This window comes from Harpia harpyja, chromosome W, assembly GCF_026419915.1.
Source record: "Harpia harpyja isolate bHarHar1 chromosome W, bHarHar1 primary haplotype, whole genome shotgun sequence".
Classification (NCBI taxonomy): Eukaryota; Metazoa; Chordata; class Aves; order Accipitriformes; family Accipitridae; genus Harpia; species Harpia harpyja.
The window spans coordinates 36288018-36312317 of NC_068968.1; the positions used below are offsets into that span (position 1 = coordinate 36288018).

Below are 24300 nucleotides of genomic sequence, written 5' to 3' on the forward strand. Positions count from 1 at the left end.
ATTTCACCATAAGCAAAACTGCATTTCATTCCCACTTGAAGCGATTACCATCTCTAAATTTATAAAATATGACCAATGAAAGTAGCTGGTGAACCCTAATATTTGAGTTGTTCTTTTATTAAAAGAGAACTACTGATTTGTGAATGAGCTTCTTGTCTTCTGTTGCTGTTATCTGCTCAGAGCTCAAGCACTGTGCTTTTTTTCCTAGTTTGCATGGCACCAAATGTGCTATCCACTGTGAAGAAGGAAAATATCATAATGGTAGGGAATGTGAACCATGTCACCATTCCTGTGCGACGTGTGCAGGTACCTCCCTGACATTTATTTGCATTTTTTTATTTCCTCTATATTTTTACCTCTGATTTTATTTTACTATACATAGTCTCAGTACAGCATGATTCCTGACATGTAAAATCTTTACTCTCTTGGTAGTTCTTTAATATATTTTAAGTATGGCAGACTTTCAGCTAATATGAAAATCTACATTTTCTAGTTGAAAGTGCACATACACTCATTTCTTTGCTTTTAATGGATCTCATTCTAATTCCCAATCATGCCCTCCATTTTCTTTCTGGAAAAAAGGAATGATTGACAGAGTTTGTGACAGCTTTAGAACTACCAATATCCTATTATTTCAGAAAAAGATATACTGAAATTATGTAGTTTATTCTGAAATTATGTAGTTTATTCTAACCATATATCTTTATTGCTTGATATTACTGTTTGCAATACATAGCGGCAGAAAGGAAGTAAGGTAAGTAGAACAAGGCCTCTAAAATTATGATAAGATTTTGTTACAGTTAGAGATGGTGTCTGTTAGACAATAGTAGGAACTAGCCAGTAATGCAGTGTATTTTCTCTCTGGTTTAAGGTGCTGGAGTAGATGCTTGTATAAACTGCACACAGGGTTATTTTATGGAAGATGGAAGATGTGTGCAATCCTGTAGTAGTGGTTATTACCTTGATCACTCTACTGAAAGTAGATACAAAACCTGCAAAAGGTAATATCAGTTCTTCGGTGGCTAATTTATGTCTCTAATGTTTGGCAGCATATTAGTTATTATTGTGTATGAAAAGATAAATAATAGTTATGAGAACATAAAACTGCTGACAAAAAATAGGAAAAATATATTGCATACTAAGAAAATGAAGGAAAAGGGTATTTATTTACTTTAATGTCAATTATATTCATGCAGGTCTTTTAAGTGTTTTTTTTTTTCTTGTGCATATATGTGTGTCCTTCACTTTAAAAAGCTTGTAGTGAGAATCTGAGTAGATATGCTTAGGAATGTAGAATTTACAGATCTAGCAGAGGAGCTGTGTTTCTGAATAACAAACCAAAAAAGTCAAACTTGGATTTTTAACTGCAAGTTAATTGCTGTTCATAAGGACCATTTCAGCTGTTCAGCTGCACAGACACAAACATGACACAAATATAATATCAGGCTGGTGTCCAGAATAGCTCATCTGACTCAGTGTACAAATGGGTGGATAAGTCTTGGACAAGGTTGTGCTATACAAGGAAGGGACATATTTTTTCTATGTTGTTTTTCCTTAAACAAATACTACAGGCCCTTTGGAATAATCTATTATTGGCTTGCATTGAGTTCAGGGCAGGAACGGAATCACAATTTGTTAGATTTTTCCACAAAAAACCCCAATCAATACACAAAATATGATGCAGCCAGAAGGGTGATGAAAGGACTAGGCAGCAGGCCAGTCTTTTCTATCCTGTGGCTTTGAGCTCATCCCTTGCATGGATACACAATCCATTTAATATTTTTGTTGATTACTTCTGCATAATTCCAAAATGCTACAGTAATGCATCTATTTAATAAAAAAAGCGTGAATAAAGAGTGGTTGGAAGAAAGAAGCAGGACTAGGTTGCAGGAGTAGGTGGTGGTGGTTGTTGTTGTTACGATTTATTATAACAGCTGATACAGTTGGAAACAGCAAACAAGTCCTTTGCAGTAAACAAGAGGTATCTTGGGAACTCTTGCATTTGGTGAGTGGCCATAAGGCCAACCTCTGCTGCTGTCTTTCAGGTGTGATGCCAGCTGTTTGGATTGCAGCGGTCAAGGAGACAGAAACTGTACAAGCTGTCCAAGTGGCTTTAACCTAGACACTGGTGTCTGTGTAGTGGGAACAATCTGCAAGGATGGTGAGTGCTATTCTCTGTAAAGATCCATTTTATCACTTCCAGCTTCTTCTTTTATATGTATTGGGTTGGTTCAGTCTTTCTTTTGTTATATTCTTGATCTGAGGTCAACATTATTTCTTAATGTTTTCAGGTTTATGAAGACGAGAAAACTACATTAGTGTGTATTAATAGGATTAGTCACACTTTACCTGAATTTTCAAAAAATAATTCCCCCCCCACAACAACCTACTTTTCCTTCATTATCTGTTTTTTAAAAGTCATTGCTTTCAAAAGAATTTTTATATGAAGACCCTAGTGTACTGTCAACAGAATCACATTTATCTATTTTGCCATTTTAAACTGTGAAAATGCTGATAAGTAAAAATTATTTTAAGTATCTGTACTACTGCTTGAATGATGTGAAAGGGTAGCAAGAGGAAAAAAGGATTTTGAATAGGAAGCACTCAATTTGTGATAGAGACTTGAACTTTCTTCAAGTTCTCTGAGGCAACCAAGATATCATTCTTACTGGAAAGGTTTGGCTTAATTATTCACTACTATTCATTCCTTTCAAACGTCCCAGTTATACAAACACTTAGATAATGCCATGCTTCCCTAAACGTGTTGCTATGTGAATTACTTGTCGATGCAATCCAACTAGTACAGTCCAACAGGAAAATCATACCAGAACAAAGTCTGGTGTTAAAAACTGTGAAAAATATCCAACATCAAAAGTAGTAAAAGCTAACATTGACTCTTGGGTCCAGCTCACTCCATCTGGATGTAATAAGAGTTTTATCAAAAAAAAAAAAAAAGAGGCAGGGCTGAGTCCTGTTTCTGTGGACCTTTACAGCTCCTGATTTTTTTTAGGCCTTCAAACTTTGAAAAGTATCCTGTCCAGTGTAAAGTCACATTACAGGTACAGAAGTAAACCAGTCATGAGACCTTTTCATATCAAGACATTAGAAAAAGTGTCACTGTAATCTAGAACTAGTTCAGAGAAGGTCAGATATAGATGGACAAATGAAAAGCAATTTAATGTTATGAGCTTTTGGGCAACCACAGTCTCAGTAATATATTGCAATTCAATACTGTAGTGCAAACATTTGACATGTCAGTTTGGTATTTAATATGCTAGGATAAATCTGTCCTCATTTGTACATGTATTATGGTTTAACCCCAGAAGGCAGCTAAGCACCACACAGCTGCTCGCTCACTCACTCTCCCCACAAATGGGATGGAGGAGAGAACTGGAAGGGTAAAAGTGAGAAAACTTGTAGGTTGAGATAAAGACAGTTAATAGGTAAAGCAAAGCTGCATGTGCAAGCAAAGCAAAATAAGGCATTCATTCACTACTTCCCAGCAGCAGGCAGGTATTTAGCCATTTCCTGGAAAACAAGGTTTCATCATGCATAATGGTTACTTGGGAAGACAAATGCCATAACTCCAAACGTCCCCCCTTCATCTTTCTTCCCCCCAGCTTTTATTGCTGAGCATGACATCATATGGTACGGAATATCCCTTTGGTTAGTTGGGGGTCAGCTGTCCCAGCTGTGTCCCCTCCCAACTTCTTGTGCACCTCCAGCCTACTTGCTGGGGGGCAAAGTGAGAAACAGAAAAGGCCTTGACACTTCATAAGCACTGTTCAGCAGTAGTTAAAACATCCCTATGTTATCATCAACACTGTTTTAGTTCACAAATCTGAAACATAGCTCCATACAAGCTACTATGAAGAAAATTAATTCTATCCCAGCCAAAAACAGTACAACATACAATCTCAAGTGACTCCAGAGAGTTTGCAGAAAGAAATATCACTGAGGGTGGAAGTTACTTTCTTAGTCTATGTACAGCAGAAAGAGTTCAGGTGAAGGAAGTCTGTATGCCTGAAATTCCCACCTTTATCTTTGACATTTTATATAGTGCTTTTTTTTTGCCACATGCAAGCAAATGCTCTGCTCTTCCCCTAGTGTAAATACTGTTGATGAATATGAATTCAGATATGAAGAGGCATTAGAGCAAAATGCACAGAAATACGATGTATTGATGTCTTACAAAACTACTTAGTCTTGAACAGAATTGAGGTTCTGTGCACTGAATGTTTTTACTGCAGTATCCAAGTCAGAGAGGTTATACCAAAATTGTGCAACCTAGCATTATTTCTCAACTCATGGGCCTGTATGCTTACTTTGGATACATGTGTAGCTGCCCAAGACCAAGAATGCTCCATCTCACTGCTGTTTCCCCCACTCTTCCCTGTGCAATTGCCATGGGAAGGGATCATTGGCATGTGGGCCATAAGGCAATTGCAGTGCACCATACTGGATCACACCACAGTCTAGGGTAGCCAAGGAAAATAAAGAAGTCTTTTTTTTTTTCTGTAAGTTACCAGGTGTGGAGGGTCTCATTTCACTGCCTGACAATCAAGCACTGATTATGTACCTAACTCATTCTATAGGATTTGCATTTCTGTTGAGAATGTTTTATTCTTTTTCTGTGATTTGACTGTTTTATTCTTTTGTTTCATAAAAACTGGGAAAAGAAACCTCCTTTGCTGTAAATATCACTGTTTTCTAATTATTCTCTTTCTAATCTATTTTTCCTTTTCACAAATGGATGCCAATCATTCCCTGTCGGACCACACAATATTTCTTCCTGAAAAAAAATGCTGTTGACTGAAATTCCTTTTGATGAACCAAATTTCCTACTTACTCCTGAATGGTATCTTCAACCAAATCTGCCTCTCTGACCAATTAAACCTTCCTCCATTGTACACAACATGCTCTCCAAATCTTCAACTTCCCCTCCTTCTCTTATCACTGCCCTCTGGAAGCCACGGAAGAGTCCTGGGCCGAGGGAGGATTCTGTATGCTGGTGAAAAAGAACAATCTGTGCCAGCGGAAAGTGCTTCAGCAACTGTGTTGCAGAACATGTACACACAAGGGGTGAACTGACACCTCCCAGAGTCCTGCTGCTCCTGTAGACATATAGATTAATCCATATTATTGAAAAAGGTTAAAAAAAAGAAATGGCATGGGGGGAAGCAAGCCACCTCTTTCTCTCCCTCCTCTGTCTGGGGAGATGGTGAACTGTTTGTTGGAACTTAAATGGAAAAGCTACAACACGCCTACCTTTAATAACTGGGTGTTTAGAGCTGAGCATCCAGGATCAGAGTCATTATTGTGTGACCAAAGCATTTGATGCCAAGATTACAGTTTAAGTCATTATTTGATTTCCTGTCAATTTTAGGATTATTCCTGGTTTTTTGAAGGTCCTTTTTCTTCCCTTTTTTTTTCTACTTGTTTCCTCTTCAAGATGATTAAAGAGTGTTTCAAGAATGCAACACATGTTTACATGAATTAAAACTAAATAACACAAAAATGTTTTCATCAGTCTTTTTTGTGCTATATATAGAGATGGGGGAACTTAAGGAAATGAGTCCCTGAAGGAATCAGAAACACTGTTAGATTAAGTTCTGCACCTTTTTTAACAGTATTACAAACAAAAGATCATTTCTAAACAGATTTCTTTTTTACTTCCTCTACTGTGTGCTGGTTTTTTTGTATCACATGAAGTATGTATATACGCTTTGCAAAAATGTTTTTTTGGTCATATAGATTTGATTTTTAGACAGCTAGCTCAATAACATATATGCTAGGATTTTTATTTTATTTGACAATTAAAAAATTTTAATTAATTTGACAATTTAAAAATTGTCAAAGCTATTTCAAATAAACTTTTAAAAAAACCCACCATTGTTCCTGTTTGAACAAATTCAAAAGATACTGTTCCTCTTGGTTTGCATAAACAAGAGTAATGTATATGCTAAAAAATCAGAAAACATTGGTAACATGTAAGGAGTACTGTTATCTTGTAATGTTCACAAAACAAGGGACCTGATTCTGCAGGCATGTGGGGCTATTCATAGTGCCCATACAGAAATGTCAGTGTGACTATGCGACAGGACGTGTTTACAGGACTGGATTTATAAGTAAGTAAGTAAGTAAGTGAGCTGTGCCAAATACATCTCCAGGAGTAATTACATATAGGTCAATAAATCAAAGGTTTTCTTGGTGCAACAATCTTGTTATGATGGGCCTGAGTCTGCTTTTAACCACTTCCAATAACAATTTCAGCAGGAATAATCCTGTTGAAGCCAATGGAGTTACCTCACTGTAAAACCAGTCTGTGTGGGAAGAGAAGCGGGCCCCTGTGTTTCTCTCTTTACCAGGTACACAGCTGTCAGTACAAATTCCCATTTAATATATTTTCATCTTGCTAAGCTTTGCTTAGCATACTGTTTGAAACCCATTCATTTAGCAGAAAACAGTAAATTGAACTTCAAAAATACTGGTTTTGGGAGAAAATACATAAAACGTACAAAGTGTCTCTCTCTGTTATCTTTCCAGGACACACAAGTAGAAAATAGATTGCTGATGTTTAAGCATATAAATGTTAGAAAATAAAGAGGCTCTTGTTTTTTTGACACAAAAATTATTTTGGAAGTTTTATAAATGAATGGATACAAACCTATAAAGATTATATGCCCCCTTTATTAATGAGCTCATAGACTATTACAACCCACATCTGGTTCTGTATGACAGGAGGGACCTGTGAAGCACATTGCAAACTTCCTGATAGACATTCAAAATTATGAGAATTTAATTTGTGCTGTTACTGCCTCATTTCTCAATATAACATTATTAACTAGAACTTAATGCTTTCAAAGTTTAATATTATAGATATAAAATATAAAGATATATATTCATAATTGAGATTGAATTGTGTAATGGATTGTAAAGAATTTGTTTGGATACTTGCAAATGCCTCTAATGCTATTATAGGGAAGAAATTGATAGCTGTTTTCTTTTAAAAAACTGACACATTGTTAAATCCAAATTCATTTTTACTGAAAAAAATACTGTACATGTGGAAAATGTTCAGTTGTTATTTGTAAAATAGAGTAGTTCTGTTGTAATTGATACTGTCCAAAATCAATGTTATTCCATATTTTATGTTTTCTATTAAATTAACCTAAATTCCTGTTGATAATCTATAAATAAAATATCTTTAGTGAAGGGCAAAGATAGCTTTACAGCATAGAGCACTTTGATACTACATACAAGTAATTGAAACAAATTGGGAAGGTAGGGATGTTTATTTTTATTGAGGTTTTGGGTTTTTTTTGAAGTGGTGGAATTTATCAGAGCAGAAATGTCTGGTTTCCATGGAGGAAACCTTTCATACAGTAGCAGTACATCCATGTTTGAACCTTGGTGTACAATAGCATTAGCTTCTTCCCACCCGTAAGAGTTTGTGATGAGACTAATCTCTTGCATGCTTAGGATTAAAAGGTCAGACACATAAATACCTAATGGCTCAGTTTAGGAGAAAAGTATCAGTTTTGCAGTCGTATGTGTCCATTTATGCAGTGAGATATCGGTGCCCGTTCATTTGCCAATGCACACATTCAGTCAACCTCAAATCACAACACTGGACTGTGTACTTGCAAATGGCAGGCTGTCCTTCCCATTAAATCAAGGGGACTCCATATAGATTCAGCTATGACCGCTTCAGGATCAGAGCCTTGATTGGCATTAGCTGATACACTCATTCATTGCCCCACTTAATCCTACAATCTGAATGGAGACCAAAGTGCCAACTCATCTACAGAAGTCTTATATTCAGATGTAAGTTTTAAGCACGTTTGCTGAAACCGTGTAAGGAAGCTTCTGAACAACTGCTTTTCAGCCAATGGTTTTCAATCTTATACATCTTGCTATCGCTAAATTTGTTTTAAAACAAAGAATTAGCCCATAGTTCTCAGTTTCGCTGTCACTCCTGGGAGCAAGCGTACGTGCGACAGCATGCATTCAGCAATAGTTGGTAAAACCACAACAGGAAAAAAGGTTGGCCTAATCCTTACACTGATACTGTATGAAGAGTTTCTTCATTCAGCTCCCACCCCACCTTCATTTTCTGATTGATGTGAGAAATTCAATCAATTGTAGTGTCTTGTGTGGTCAAGATTTCAGCTTCTTTGGATGGGTAACATACAAAGAGTGATGATAAGTTCATTATACCTCTGGCCAAACAAGTCTGCTCTACATAAAGTAGAGTACATTTTGAGCTGTGAAGCCTCACAACAAGCAAATGTTGAACTGAGTTTTAGGCTGAAAAACAGGACTTCCTAGTATCAGCTCAAAAATCTTTGAACATTGTTATTTGTTAATGCCTTAATAGCAGTGGCCAGATGCAAGCAGTATTAATAAAAAGCACTTTATCTAGTACTTATACAAGTGAATCACTGCAGCAATGGTATTCAAATTGAAGGAAACTAGTTTGCTCCCAACTTCAGAGTGTTCTTAAGATATTGATCCTTCCCCTCTGATTCAAGGGTGAATAGTTTGGAGTACTCAGTATTTAATACTGTGTTGTTGGCACACAGAACAGATAAGGACCATTTTAGGAAGATCAGAAACTGATGAGCATAAAGAAAATTGTGGGAGAATTGTGGGAGAAATTGTGGGAGAAATTGTGGGAGAACAAGGGAAACTGCGTAAGGCACAACTGTTATTCTCTGTTTGCTAGCACAAGACACTACTGTTCTTTGTTATAAGTTTGTTGAAGTAAGCACAAAAAGTAGAACAAGGTCGGGCGTATGTGACTGATAACAGGAGGGCAACGTGACCGAAGACAGGGTGCAAGACAGCATGCAGGTGGAGGAACTATTCGCGTGATCAGAAGACTTTATCCAATTAGACTATTGTTTAAGCGCGTGAACGGCACATGTTAACCAATCAACAAATGGCTTATGTGTGAGTAGATATTAGAAACATATATAACCGAGTGTTGCGCAGTTAATAAACGGAGAAACCGTTTGATCCACAGTATCTGTGTTGGTCCGTTTTCTCCCCAGGGCGAGTCCCTGGCGATGCGTCGTTTTCCCTAGATTGTCGCAGCGGAGAAAGTGCAGCAAGTGGTGACCCCGACGCAGACACGGACGCGGAGTGTGCGAGTGTTTTGCCTGGCCAGGCAATTGGAAGGTGGCCCTCGGGGCGATCCTGCCGGTGACGATGGCATCCATCAGAATAATTATTAAGGTACTAAAGGCGGTAGGCAGGGAGGTGGACTGTGGAGTGCATACAGCTCCAGTCACGAGTCTCATCCAGTGGATGATACAACGGGGCTTCATAGTAAAGCCGGGAGAGATATTTAATGCGTCGCGGCTGCAGGCTGCGCGCGAGGAGTTGGTGGAGGAGTGTTTGAGTGGAAAGAAAGGAGCTGCGGATAAGCTCGCAGCTCTTGGCTCAGTGTTGACCGTATTGAGGAAGGGGAGAGAGGCAAAGGCGGTTTGGATGGCGGCTACAGCGGTGTTGTGCGGAGAGGCGAGTAGAGAGGTGGTTGATTTGTTAGAGGTACAGGCTGACAAAGAGAGTAAAGGTGTTACCGGAGTCGGAGGTGAGGAGATGTTGAAAAAACAAGTAGAGAGTGTGGAAGGAGTGGGGGATGCTCCGGACGCCTTGGCGTTTCCGGTCTCTCGCGGGCAATTAGAGGATTTTTTTTTTGGGTATCCACCTCTCCCCCCACCAGGATTGTTTTCACATGAGTCAGAGGAGCCCTCTAAGTATGTCCCGCCAGCGAGTAGTACGACCGCGGGTCCTAGTGCACCCCCGGTGTCTATGATGGAGGTACATTCGGATGAAAAAGAACATTGCATTAGGAAGAAATTGCAAGCAGAAGCAGTTCCATTGCCGGACCCCGATGAGGAGAGTCCACTGCATGCAAAACAGAATCAGATCACTGAGGTAACGGAGGTTTTGACGAAATTTAAAAATTTAGCGGCGACTATTGAACAGACAGTACAGCATGCTCAAAGTGTTGTAGGTCGTGTGGCACAGCCTCCAGTGTTTACGGATTGGAAGTTAATAGCAAAAAATTGTGTTCTAGAGGGTGCGGATTTCAAACCTTCAGATGAAGGGGGAGTATTAGCGTGTCCGTTGTTAATCACTCAAGATGGACCTAGATGGCAACCATTAGATTACAAATTAGTAAAGGAATGGCAAACGAGCTGTAGAGATGATGGATTGAATGGCCCAAGGACGTGAGCTTTGTTAGATGTGATTTATGCTCAGCCGTTACTGCCCTTTGATTCGAGACAGCTGGCGCGTGCAGCACTTATGGCACCTTTGATGTGCCTCTGGGAGCAGGCGTTTAAAGAGGAAGCAGAAGCGGTTGTTTTGGACGCTCTTACTCCAGGACACGATTTAGCAGGGATCTCTATGGCGCAGTTAACGGGGACCGGAGATCATGCATCCCCTCAAAATCAGGCCGGTTTGTGAGGTCGGGTGATAACAGCTTCTTCAAAGTGCGCTAGAAATGCATTTATGAAGGTCAGTAAGTTTGAAAAGAAGAGAGTCCCGTATACAAAGGTTATTCAGAGACTTAATGAACCATATTAGGATTTCTTAGAGCGTTTGCAAAAGGCGGTGGAGGTAGCAGACATACCGGACGAGGTTAAGCCAGTTCTTGCGAAAGAATTAGCTCGTACACAAGCAAATGACCAGACAAGGCAAATTTTATCGCAATTGCCAGCAAAAGCTTCAGTAGCAGATATGATTAAATGAGTGTTAGAAGCAGAAGCTCAAACCGCAGCAGCACCTGTGGTTGCAGCAGTTACAGCTGTACTTCGCAATTGCACAAATAACAACCTGAGGAGAAACATTTCTTGCTTTGGTTGTGGGGGAAGCGGTCACGTTAGAAGCCAGTGTCCTTCAGTGTCTAGAGCCAATCTGGGCAGGACACCAAATTCAGACCAAAAAGGCAGTTGTTTCCGCTGTGGGAAGTTAGGGCATCTTGCAAAGCAATGTCGCATGACACGGGCCGGGGAACATCAGGGAAACTACAGGGGCGGTCCCAGCACGGGGCGGGCGGGGCTGCTGGAGAACAATCCGTCCTGTCAAGCATATCCCGTAGAATGCCGAGAATCACCGATGATTGGACAGCAAAAGGACGAGCCCCTGCCCTGGAAGATGACCACCGATGGGCTTTAAAGACTACCACAGGAGTGTGGGTAGAGCAACCAACAACAGTAACACTGAAGAGAGGAGGATCGGGAAAGAGTACGGGTGGAATTTTAGTGGGTGATGGGGCTCACAAATGGGGAGTCGATATTATTCCGGGAATGTGCACTGAAACAAACGATGCTATACAAGCCACTATAGTTCCCCTCACTGAAATACCAATGTATATTCCTGAAGATACCCCTATGGCCCATTTGGTGTTAGATATGTCAAGGCGACCTACTATTGAATGTACAATGCAACCAGTGTGTGAGCGATGGGGACAGACCATATGTCAAATTAGAGCCCTTTTAGACTCTGGGGCCGATGTTACAGTAATCCCACAAGAAGTTTGGCTAGTGTCATGGCCTCTGGAAGAGACCAGCATCTCAGTAACAGGGGTTGGAGGAAGTCGAGGTACCCAAAAAAGCCTTTTGCCAATTCAAATTCAAATAAAAGGAGAGGACCAATCGACTGTTATCAAACCTTTTATCTTAAAAGGACTTCCTTTACCCCTGTTAGGGAGAGATGCTATGCAAGGCTTGTCGCTGCGCATAGTTTCCGACTCACAGTTGCACACAGATCCGCATTTTTTATAGGGGCCGCTGGCCAATGCCCACCGGCCCTAGCCATGAAGTGGAAAACTCAACAACCGATGTGGGTTGACCAGTGGCCCCTTCCCCAAGAAAAACTGTCTCAGCTACAGCTATTAGTACAGCGTGAAGTAGAAAAGGGACATTTAGTCCCAACCACCAGTCCGTGGAATTGCCCTGTGTTTGTCATCCAAAAGAAGTCAGGTGCCTGGCGTCTTCTACATGATCTCAGAGTGGTCAATGCCGTTCTTGAAGACATGGGACCTTTACAACCAGGTTTACCTTGGCCATCCATGTTACCCCAAAACTGGCCTGTTGTAGTGATTGATATAAAAGACTGTTTCTTTTCTATTCCACTCCATCCGGACGATCAACCCAAGTTCGCGATGACGATCCCAACGATCAACAATCAAGAACCAGTGCAACGTTACCATTGGACGGTGTTACCACAGGGGATGAAAAATTCCCCAACTCTGTGTCAGTGGTTTGTTTCTCGCGCGTTGCGTCGGTTTCGGGATACACATCAAAATTGGGTTCTCTATCATTATATGGATGATATTTTGCTATGTGGGGAGGGAGACATTAACACAACTTTAAAACACTTAGTTCAAACCCTGAAAGAACATGGTCTAGAAATAGCACCTGAAAAAGTACAAACAACTGTTCCAGTGAAATATTTGGGAACACTCATTCAGAAATGGGCAGTCCAGCCTTCAAAAACTACAAATTGAACACCAAGTGTTGACCTTACACGACCTACAGGTGTTGGTTGGTAACCTACAGTGGTTAAGACAATTCATTCCCATAACACACAAGGAGTTACAACCCTTGTTAGCAGATTTAGCAGGAACCCCAGATGTCGCAGCTCCTCGCACATTGACAGACACACAAAAGGCTGTTACAACAGATAACTACTAAACTAGCTCACAAGAGTCTCAACCGTTATACCCCAGAAATCCCATTAGAATTGCATATAACTATGCAACGAGAAGGAGCAAACGGACTAATATATCAATTCATTGATTCACGGGTATGTCCTTTGTTATGGCTGTATACCAGTTATCCCAAACAAGCTGCACCACAATTTTTAGTAGCATTGGCAGATGCAATCTCTCGAGGACGACGACGAACGCAGCAGTTATCAGGAAGAGATCCTAAATTTATTTCAACATCTGTTAGTCCCCGTAGTTTTGAACAATTACTAATGTTTGATATGTGTTTACAAGCGGCCTTAGCAGATTTTATGGGGCAAATTATCCCGGCTAGGGGTGACCCTCTCATTAAGAGTCTATTATCATCAACCTTCAAACAACAAACACCCATTTCAGAGAAACCCCTCCAAGGCCTCACTGTGTTTACAGATGCCTCTGGAACGACTCAACAGGCAGCTATAGCCTGGTTTTTGGACAATCAATGGCATACCAGAGCTTGGAAAAGCCAAGGATCTGTTCAAATTTTAGAATTACATGCTGTGTTAACTGCTTTAACGACTTGGCCTACCATCCCTCTGAATATTGTAACAGATAGTGAATATGTGTATAACTTAACACAACGATGTAAACAAAGTTTACCGGGGGGGACTGAACCTGCTCGAGAGCTGTTATCAATATTAGAGAAAAGACAAGAACTTGTATTTTTTGCACATATTAACAGTCATACACAAATACCAGGCGCTTTAACGGGGGGAAATGCTCATGCAGACAAAGCGGCAGGAACCCTCATTCAGACAGTAGGTGTTCCCATTTTACAACAAGCCAAACTTTCTCATGAATTTTTTCATCAGGGAGCTAAAGCACCAGCAAGACAATTCCGACTACCCCTGTCTGATGCTCGAGCAGTGGTCGCTTCTTGCCCACACTGTCGTCAAACTAACTCTTGGACATGGGGAATTAACCCCCGCGGTCTACGACCGAATCAAATTTGGCAAACAGACATCACAGTCTATGAACCTTTCAAACCCCGGAAGTATTTACATGTTACTATAGATACTTGCAGCGGCTATATCTGCCCTACTGCCGAAACTAAAAGTAACGCCACCACCACCATACGACATCTTTGTCACGCCATCAGTATATTAGGGGTTCCACAAGAAATAAAAACCGATAATGGCCCCAATTATATTAGTTCTCGAGTTCGCAAATTTTTAAATAAGTGGGGCATCTCACATGTAACTGGAATACCCTACATTTCTACAGGACAAGCAATCGTTGAACGGGCCCATCAAACCCTAAAGACGCAGTTAGACCGTCTTAGGGAGGGGGAGAAGGTACCTGTAAGCTATCAAAATGAACTGTTAGCCAAGGCCTGTGTGGTAATAAATCATATGCCACGAGGCGACTCAGATCCATCTCAGCATCACACCGCGGCACAGCGACATTTTTCTACCGCATTGCTATCTGACCGTACGCTGGGAGCACCAGTTCAGTATCGAGATCCAATCACGATGGAATGGCAAGGGCCGGTACCCATTTTACAATGGGGGCGAGGATACGCCTGTGTCCAAACAGACTCAGGACCCAGATGGGTACCGGCCAAATGGATCCGACCAGATGTACAAGGAACCAATAAGGATTAACAGCCTACAAAGTGATACCCCCAAAACTGCGAGGAGGACTCTGTTCCATAGGACGATTGAGAGCCTGGGCACCTACAGAAGCACAATTAATCAACGTGACACGTCGAGAAAAAAGAACTGTACAGGTAACGAAATTGGACAGCTCTTGTGACCCCAACGTCCGTTTACCCACTGATTTTTTATACTTGACACTCTCATCGGTTACTCCAGTAGGACCTTGGATAAACAGAATGAATATTCAAGCTTTAGCCTGTTTGGTTTTAAAACAAGGAAACGCCACTGCTCGAGCCATCGACGCATTAACAGCGCTTACAAGCACTACTTCCACCCATAGATTTTCTACTGGCTCAATTTGAGGTAGGATGCAAACAAAACAACACCCCTTTTTCCAGAATTTTGTTGTTTAGACTTTACAAACAACACCGAGACGCTGAAAACCATCAGGCAACAAGCCGAGATTATTCGACAACTCCAAGATGCCGTAAAAGTGGTAGGGATTTCAGGTATTCCTGAGGATTGGTTTGGCTGGTTGAAAAAATGGGGTTTCTCCATCATTGGAGGTCTGTGTGTTTTGGCCATTGTCTGTATGATCATTCCCTGTATGATCATTCCCTGTGCTTTGGCGCTTTTGAAAAGTATGTTAGATAGAATAGTTAAACAAACTATGCACGCTTATGTATTGTACTCACCTATTGCAAGCGAAACTGTTTAGATGAGCTTAGGGAGGGGGAATTGTGGGAGAAATTGTGGGAGAACAAGGGAAACTGCGTAAGGCACAACTGTTATTCTCTGTTTGCTAGCACAAGACACTACTGTTCTTTGTTATAAGTTTGTTGAAGTAAGCACAAAAAGTAGAACAAGGTTGGGCGTACATGACTGATAACAGGAGGGCAACGTGACCGAAGACAGGGTGCAAGACAGCATGCAGGTGGAGGAACTATTCGTGTGATCAGAAGACTTTATCCAATTAGACTATTGTTTAAGCGCGTGAACGGCACATGTTAACCAATCAACAAATGGCTTATGTGTGAGTAGATATTAGAAACATATATAACCGAGTGTTGTGCAGTTAATAAACGGAGAAACCGTTTGATCCACAGTATCTGTGTTAGTCCGTTTTCTCCCCAGGGCGAGTCCCTGGCGATGCGTCGTTTTCCCTAGATTGTCGCAGCTGAGAAAGTGCGGCAGAAAATTATACTTTTCTCCCCGTCTGAAAGGACTCTGGATACTATCAGTCCAAATCTGATCATTGGTTTCTTCCTTATTTATATCACAAGTGTCATGGTTTAAGCCCAGCCAGCAACAAAGCACCACGCAGCCGCTCGCTCACTCCTCCCCCACCCAGGCCCTGGTGGGATGAGGAGGAGAAAAATATAAAGAAACGCTCATGGGTCAAGACAAGGACAGGGAGGGATCTCTCACCACTTATGGTCACAGAATAAAGACAGACTCAACTTGGGGAAAAAACAAAATCAATTTAATTTACTACAAATCAAATCAAAACAAGGATAATGAGAGGTAAAACCCAGATCTTAAAACACCTTCTCCCCACCCCTCTTTCCTTCCCAGCTCAACTCCACTCCCAGTTTTCTTTACCTCCTCCCTCCAGCGGCACAGGGGGATGGGGAATGGGGGTTGCAGTCAGTTCATCACACATTGTTTCTGCTGCTCCTTCCTCCTCAAGGGGAGGACTCCTCACACTCTTCCCCTGCTCCAGCATGGGGTCCCTCCCACGGGAGACAGTCCTTCATGAACTTCTCCGGCATGGGTCCTTTCCCCAGGCCGCAGATCTTCAGGCACAGGCTGCTCCAGCACGGGCTTTCCCATGTGTCGTGGACACCATGGAGTCATGGCCATCTTCGGGGGCATCCAACTGCTCCAGCGTGGGGTCCTCCATGGGCTGCAGGTGGGCATCTGCTCCATTGTTCACCTCCATGGGCTGCAGGGGGACAGCCTGCTGTCTCACCATGGGCTGCAGGGGCATCACCTCCTCTGGCACACCTCCTCCCCCTCCTTCTTCACTGACCTTGGCATCTTCATAGGTGTTTCTCCCACATTCCAATCTCTTCCCCTGCTGCAGGTTCCCCTTCTTAAATATGTTATCCCAGAGGCGCTACCACTGTTGCCGATTGGGTTGGCCTTGGCCAGAGGCAGGTCTGTCTTGGAGCCGGGGAAGCTTCTAGCAGCTTCTCACAGGAGCGACCCTTGCAGCCCCCTCCACCACTACCAAAACCCCACCACACAAACCCAAAATGACAAGTCAAAAAGCAATGACTTTTTTAAAAGAAACTCCTAGTTAAGACATGCCATCCAGAGGGACCTAGACAAGCTCAAGAAGTGGGCCCATGTGAACCTCATGAAGTTCAACAAGGCCAAGTGCAAGGTCCTGCACCTGGGTCAGGGCAACCCCCAGTATCAATACAGGCTGGGGGATGAACGGATTGGGAGCAGCCTTGCAGAGAAGGACTTGGGTGTACTGGTGGATGAAAAGCTGGACATGAGTCAGTAATGTGTGCTCGCAGCCCAGAAAGCCAACCGTATCTTGGGCTGCATACAAAGAAGTGTGGCCAGCAGGTCGAGGGAAGTAATTCTGCCCCTCTACTCTGCTCTTGTGAGACCCCACCTGGAGTACTGCATCCAGCTCTGGAATCCTCAGTACAAGAAAGAGATGAACCTGTTGGAGCAGGTCCAGAGGAGAGCCACAAAGATGATCAGAGGGCTGGAACACCTCTCCTATGAAGAAAGGCTGAAAGAGTTGGGGTTGTTCAGCCTGGAGAAGAGAAGGCTCCGGGGAGACCTTATTGCTGCCTTTCAGTACTTAAAGGGGGCTTATAAGATAGATGGGGGCAGACTTTTTAGTAGGGCCTGTAGCGATAGGACAAGGGGTAATGGTTTTAAACTAAAAGAGGGTAGATTCAGACTAGATATAAGGAAGAAATTTTTTAGGATGAGGGTGTTGAAACACTGAAACAGGTTGCCCAGAGAGGTGGTAGATTCCCCATCCCTGAAAACATTCAAGGTCAGGTTGGACAGGGCTTTGAGCAACGTGATCTAGTTGAAGATGTCCCTGCTCATTGCAGGGGGGTTGGACTAGATGACCTTTAAAGGTCCCTTCCAACCTAAACCATTCTATGATTCTATGTTTGTACAAAATAAAATACTTTAAGCAAGCATTAAAAAAGTTTTACAGCATACAAAGAAAAAACCCTAGTCAAATTTTCATCACAAAGAAACTGACCCCAACAACAACTTGCATGAGCTTGTTCCAAATTTGCAGTTTCAGTACATGAAAAAACCCCACACCAAACAATAGTTGAAAGTGTATTTTTGATGAACATTTTGTTTAGCAGGGTGGAGGAACTGATTTCTGCCTGACATAATATTTATTTAGTTGTTTTACTTAAGCTAATTTTGGAGATTCCAATTTTTGATGAAATTATTTGATTTTTTGCTACCATCTGTCATGAGAGTTTGTTGGGGCTTAGATCCTTCTCTTTAGCATGCATATAAGAGGGTCTAAAGAATTGTGGGTAGCAACACAGTGTCCTTGAAAACAAACTAAAGCTCTGGATCTTAGGATCATGTCCAACCAGTGGGAGTTGCAACCAACACCTGCATTTCCATCCTTGGTTCAACACTCGTAAGCAACAGAGGGTTCAGACCTATTTAAGACCTGGGACATTTCTCTGAATTTCCAGAGCACAGTAATATTGGGCCTCACTTAGAGAAACTGCTCTCAAATCCTCAGGCTAAAGCCAGTGAGATTGAAGGTACATTCATCTGCTGTGCAAGGGTAGCAGACAACCTCTCAGAATTATATTTTAATAGTCACACTATGATCCTGGAAGGACTTTCTAGATTAGAAAACAATATTTATTGCACAATAATGTAACTAATTTTCACTTCTGTCATGGGAAATGTAGTCAAAGGAAAGCATATTATGACAAGAAAGCTCCAAGCATTTAAAATAAAGCATTTCCAGTAAGCAACAAACACAGTCTCTCTGTGCCACGCTAAAGGCTTTTTTTTTGTTACATCTCTTTTTTTCCAAGCAGGTCATGCATTTGCTGCCAAAGATGGGTAAGACAAGGCTTAGAAGAATGCTACATGTACAGTCATTTATTTATCAGTGTTTGGGGGATGGATTTGTTGAAGGTCTTCTGGAAAAACAACATCACTTTTCAAAGCAAAAAATACCATCCTGGCACAAAACACAGTAGACATCTTTGCTTTATGGTGTTATGAAATGATCTGATTAAGTACCCATTTTTCTAATCAGCCTAGGGAGGAAAAGCTAGAACATTGACAGAGCATGACTATCTATTTACCCAAGGAGAATTAATAGCTCCATCATGAAAACTCAATAAAAGCACTGGATGTTCACTGAAGCTTGACTGTTGTGACTGACCAATAAACCCCTACAACAGAAGAAGGCCCAGAGGAGATGGGCAAGAGCAGTGTTCCCATGAAGCTCAGGGAATAATGTAGGTTGTGACTGACCACAGCTGTTGCAAAGAAAGCTGACTTTATCTCAACACAAAGGGGATGGGAGAATGACCTTTGTTTTAGATAAACATTCATCCAGAGTGGATCAACTGGTGGTGTAAATGTTTCTCCCTGAGTTCATTAAAAGAGTGTGACTGTCTCCCTGAGTTAGCCAGACCAGCGTGGGGGGAGTGAATACGTGGCTCAGCCCAACATAAAAAAACCTGAACAACTAATAAAAGAATCTCGAAAAGAGCAATGGGCTTGAGCTGGCTTCAATCCACATATTCCTTCCCGGCAACTGGGGATGCCCAGTGGCATGACAGCAAGCATATTATAAAGACTGGTAATAGGGATCACATTGGTATTGTGCTTGAACTGTGTATTGCAATTGCTATATTTTGCTAAGTTTAACTTATGTTTGTATTGTGTTATGCAGTATATTTTGTATCACTCTGCTAAATCGAAAATCCCATGTAACATCAACTGTCTTCACATAAGTAAATTGGATATTAAACATTACATCCTCCATGTGTAGAATATCTAAAAGAACCTGATCAGAGAGTATTGGACTCTGACAACTGTCTGGTGCAATTTGGTTACAATTCAGATAATACTGTGCATCTTTTCCATTCACAATTGTCCCTGGCCTGCCCACTGCCCTGCTCCTGGCAGCTGCAGAGACTCTGAGTTGTGGGTTGGAAGGAAAGTCTAGGCAACAGGCTGCCAATTCCCATGGATTGTATCACTGTAGGCCATGGTGCTTGTGCTAATTTGCCAGTTCTGCGTGGCATTACTGGATCAAAAGACAAATTAAAAACTCTGATATTCATTCCCTATTTTTCACTCCTAAAGCAAGGCCATACTGTACTAAAGTTTCGTAAACACCACTCTTGCTAGGTCTGCCTCTAGCACAGACTCCTTGAGTATTTTCAATCCCGAGGCTGAAGGGAGGGTTCAAAGAGCTCCCATAGCTAAACCATGCCACTAAGCCTCTCTCCAGATTTGTCTGAATCAGAGGGGCTGTGTCATTAGCCTATCTCTGCACCCTCAACAGGGAAGGTGTGATCATTAAAGGAAACATGCTGGACTGTGCTGACTAGGGATATCATCAAATGTGATTATCTTGGTGTCACGACCAGACAGACCAGGGAGAGGTCGTGGTGAGTTCAGAATTCCTTCGGGCTAAATTAAGGTGAAACAACACCAAACGATCACTTGAATATTTTATTTATGGCAGAAGCAACCTGAACTTGGGAGGCATAACAGTAGGTGGTGTGGTTTCTCACAACAAGAATTGGCATGAAACCCCATCAGTAAACCATATAACATGTGGTAACCATGCCTCTGCAAACATATACTACAAGCCTTGTTTATCTGTGGATCAATTCAGGGAAGAAAATAAGGAGACCCCTCCCATTGAGTCATGAGGTTCAGAGTGGACCCCCTTGCTTTCTAGACTCCTTCTCAGAGAGGAGCCTAGGGGTGGCTAGATCCACTCCTAGTCCCAGACTTGGTCAATGGTCTTATGTCTAAAGGGATGAGGTGTAGGGATTATGAAAAAGAAGAGAGAAAGAGAGAGTGAGACAGAGAGAGAGAGGAAAGAAAAGAGAAAGATTTCAACAGTCCTGGGTCCAGCGTTGGTCCAGTCAGCCTAGAGGTCCAGTTCCAGAGGGCGTGCGCATGTGGGGCTTCAGTTTGTGTCCTTTTATAATCTCCTTGCCCCTCCTTCAGGTGGGCACTCGAACTCATTAGGCTAATTAGGTGTCATGCAAGGTTTGTGCTTCCAGAACCTTTGGGAAATGGGTCTGTGGGCTTGGGGGTCGTTTGGGGAGTAACTTCTCCTTCCCTGCAGACATGACCATTGTTTGATCTTTGGCCATGCATGGTGAGCTGCCCTGCTCAGCGTATCAGAACAGGGAGCTGCGTACCCTCCAGCAAGCCCTCCCTGTCCTGTTGCTGATGTCCTGTGCTGATCTGTGCTGATCGGCTTCTCACCTGTCGTTTTTTGTTATGCAGAGTTCTTCGTTAAGCAGAACTTGCCCCACCACAACATTTGAGACATTAACTCTTTCAGTCCCTCACACTTGGCTGTTCCTGAAATGTTTATAATGGATGGAGACTAGGAACCAGGATGGGAGGGGCATTTTAAGCAAGGGGAGATCACCAATATAAGGCTATTGGAGGTGGCTGAAGAGTTAACACATAGGAATACAATTTAGTCCTTTATATCTTTCATGAGAAGACTTAATTTAGTCTCCTCTTTCTCCTTTATTCTCAAGGAGATAAACTATCTTTTCACCTTTATCTTTACCTTTCTTTCAGGTTTTAATATGTATTCATCTCTGCAAATTAAACAGAGATTGCATTTGATTAGCAGTATGAATCTGTGCTATTATATCTCATTAGGACAACGGTTTGCCTGCTAGAATCTGCTCAGTTATTTCAGCAGATCTGTGTTCACATCCTGATTACGTTTGGGATCTCCAGTACAAACACTCAGTGCAGGGGTCACTGTTCAAGATGGATGCCACCACTGAAATACTGCCCTGAGACATCCAGCTCTTCCCATTTCAGGTTTATGTCTATCCAAGTCAGACTGTGGAAATCCTGTGAACAGGGAAGGCTCTGCTTATACAAATTGCAGACATCTCACTGTATAATGTAGGAGAGAGTCACTGTGCTAACATGGTTTCCTCTGCAGTATGGGATGCACATTCTTCCAGTATTAAAAGATCATGTCTTTAATGTACTCCATATGCAAATCTTACCACCTTGTGGTGGGTTGACCGTAGCTAGATGCCAGGTGCCCACCAAAGCCGCTCTATCACTCCCCCTCCTCAACTGGACAGGGGAGAGAAAATATAACAAAAGGCTCGTGGGTCGAGATAAGGACAGGGATTAGATTAAATGATGTTTTGTTTACAAAAGGTGGGGAAGTAACATGTGACTTGAAGTGACCAGATCTTGTGGGGAGTTACAAGAATAAGATTCATTTATGCCTGCCAGCACATAAAATTCTTTATACCTCCATGCATGACTTGCAAGTGTTTTCACACCCTCAACTAACTGGTCTCCTGAAACACTATGTGCTTTCAAGGAATGGCACAGCTAACAGCCATACACTTAATACTACTTATGCAAAGACACAGCAGCATACTGGGAACTATGATAATGCACTAGTCTGGGACTCAGGAGATATAGGTTCTAGTTTGTCATTACACCCTTAACATAACTTGATCCTACTGCAATTCATTTTTTTTTCTGCCTCCTTAATGGGAGATAATGGTCCTTACTTCATTTTAAAATGCTTCATATCTACTGATAGGAAATTGGTGTAAGACTAGGCTCAGCAGGCTCAACCTACAACCTGATACAACTCAGATACGAAATCAAAGAAATGTTTTTAACTAAGGATGCAAAAAATTATACAAGAAAATCTTCCAATTATGAGGAATTGTACCTTCAGTTGCTTTGTATATTCTATGATTCTATTTTTTTTTTTAACCATATATATATTCCCCCTGAAAAAGCGACAACTAAGTGAAGACTAATTCTGGGAAGAACCCAAGTAACTAACTGGTAATGCTTGAACTAAGGCACAGTTGAGATGTATTGCTGATGGAATTCCCCAGTTATGTACATTAGACATACAGAATTTTAATACAAAATAAATAAAAAAGAGAGTGGAGGCTTTGTTAAATGGTATTTATCTAGCAAAATTTTAAATAAATTTATAGCCCACAAGGAAGTCTGGCAAACAGTTAAACTGCTCTGCACAGTAGTTTAAAAATCTTCTTTAAAGCTGCACTTCACTGTTAATGCTTTGAATATCCACAAAAAACCTCTTCCAATAACATTTAGTGACAGATCTACAGCTTTAGCTGTTACTTGTGATTCAGCAAGCATATAAATTCAGCCCAGCATATAAATAATTTCTGATGCACATTCTTAAAATAGTATGCTTTAAAATGTTCCAACTCAGATAAAAAAGTCAGCAGAGAACTGGTCTTTCTGGCAGTATTCCATGGCAGCTGAAATGAATTACAACATTTCCAATGAAAGAAGTAACAAAGAAATAACAAAAGCCTTTTAAAACTCAGCACCAGGTGGGAAAGATTTGAGTGGGCATAACTGAGGTGTATGAATTAGTAGGTCAAGTCATAGGGATAAGCATACAGACAGTGGAGGGGAAATAAAGTGAAAGTAGTAAGGACTGGAGAAACAAAAAGCTTTTTGAACACAACACAAAATTATATCAGAGAAGCACTTATATAATAACACAGCACTGACAGATTTCCTACTCATGTAAAGCCAATAGTATAAAGCACTGAGCCAGTAGAACCTGCAATAAGAAGAATTTCCAGATATTGTATTTTTTCCATGGTTGTGTATTATCTAAGAAAATGCATAGAAGAAGGAAACTGAGACTCTGAGAAACTTGGTTATTTTTTGATTGAAATATGTATCAAACTATATTCTAAAATCTCAAAAAGTCATTTGAGATCATGGGGTTCCGTGTTATACTATCTGAATACCATCATCTGTGTCATTTTCCTTAGAGCACAAGAACTCTCGATTCCCATGTGCAAGAAATCAGGCAAGGAAGGCAGGAGACCAGCATGGCTGTGTAAGGACCTCCTGGTCAAACTGAAACACAAGGGGGAAATGCATAGGCAGTGGAAGCAAGGACATTGTTGTGGTTTAACCCCAGCCAGCAACTAAGCACCACACAGCCGCTCACTCACTTCCCCCCCACCCAGTGGGATGGGGGAGAAAATCGGAAGGAAAAAGGTAAAACTCATGGGTTGAGATAAGAACAGTTTAATAGAACAGAAAGGAAGAATGATAATGATAATAATAACAACGATAAAAAAATGACAATAATAATAATAATAAAAGGATTGGAATATAGAAAACAAGTGATGCACAATGCAATTGCTCACCACTCGCTGACCGATGCCCAGTTAGTTCCTGAGCAGTGATCCCTCCCCCAGGCCAACTCCCCCCAGTTTATATACTGTGCATGACATCATATGGTATGGAATACCCCTTTGGCCAGTTTGGGTCAGCTATCCTGGCTATGTCCCCTCCCAACTTCTTGTGCCCCTCCAGCCTTCTTGCTGGCTGGGCATGAGAAGCTGAAAAATCCTTGACTTAGTATAAACGCTACTTAGCAACAGTTGAAAACATCAGTGTGTTATCAACATTCTTCTCATACTGAATCCAAGACATTACACCAGGTACTAGAAAGAAAATTAACTCTATCCCAGCCGAAACCAGGACAGACATTGTGGTGGGTTGTCCCTGGTTGGATGCCAGGTGCCCACCAGAGCTGTTCTATCACTCCCCCTCCTCAGCTGGACAGGGGAGAGAAAAATATAACAAAGGGCTTGTGGGTCAAGATAAGGACAGGGAGAGATCACTCACCAATTACCATCACAGGCA

At 41.6% G+C, this 24300-nt stretch overlaps 1 protein-coding gene across 1 annotated transcript in view; it reads left to right on the forward strand.

Moving 5' to 3' along the window:
• The window catches only part of LOC128136235 (proprotein convertase subtilisin/kexin type 5-like), a 277385-nt gene extending 271884 nt beyond the window's left edge, over window positions 1-5501 (forward strand). Inside the window, exons 18-21 of the mRNA XM_052775477.1 lie at window positions 209-306; window positions 872-1001; window positions 2046-2161; window positions 4971-5501. Coding sequence (XP_052631437.1) covers window positions 209-306; window positions 872-1001; window positions 2046-2161; window positions 4971-5086 — 460 coding nt within the window. The 3' untranslated portion in view covers window positions 5087-5501. The remainder of the gene's footprint in view (window positions 1-208; window positions 307-871; window positions 1002-2045; window positions 2162-4970) is intronic.
• The last annotated feature ends 18799 nt before the right edge of the window (window positions 5502-24300 follow it).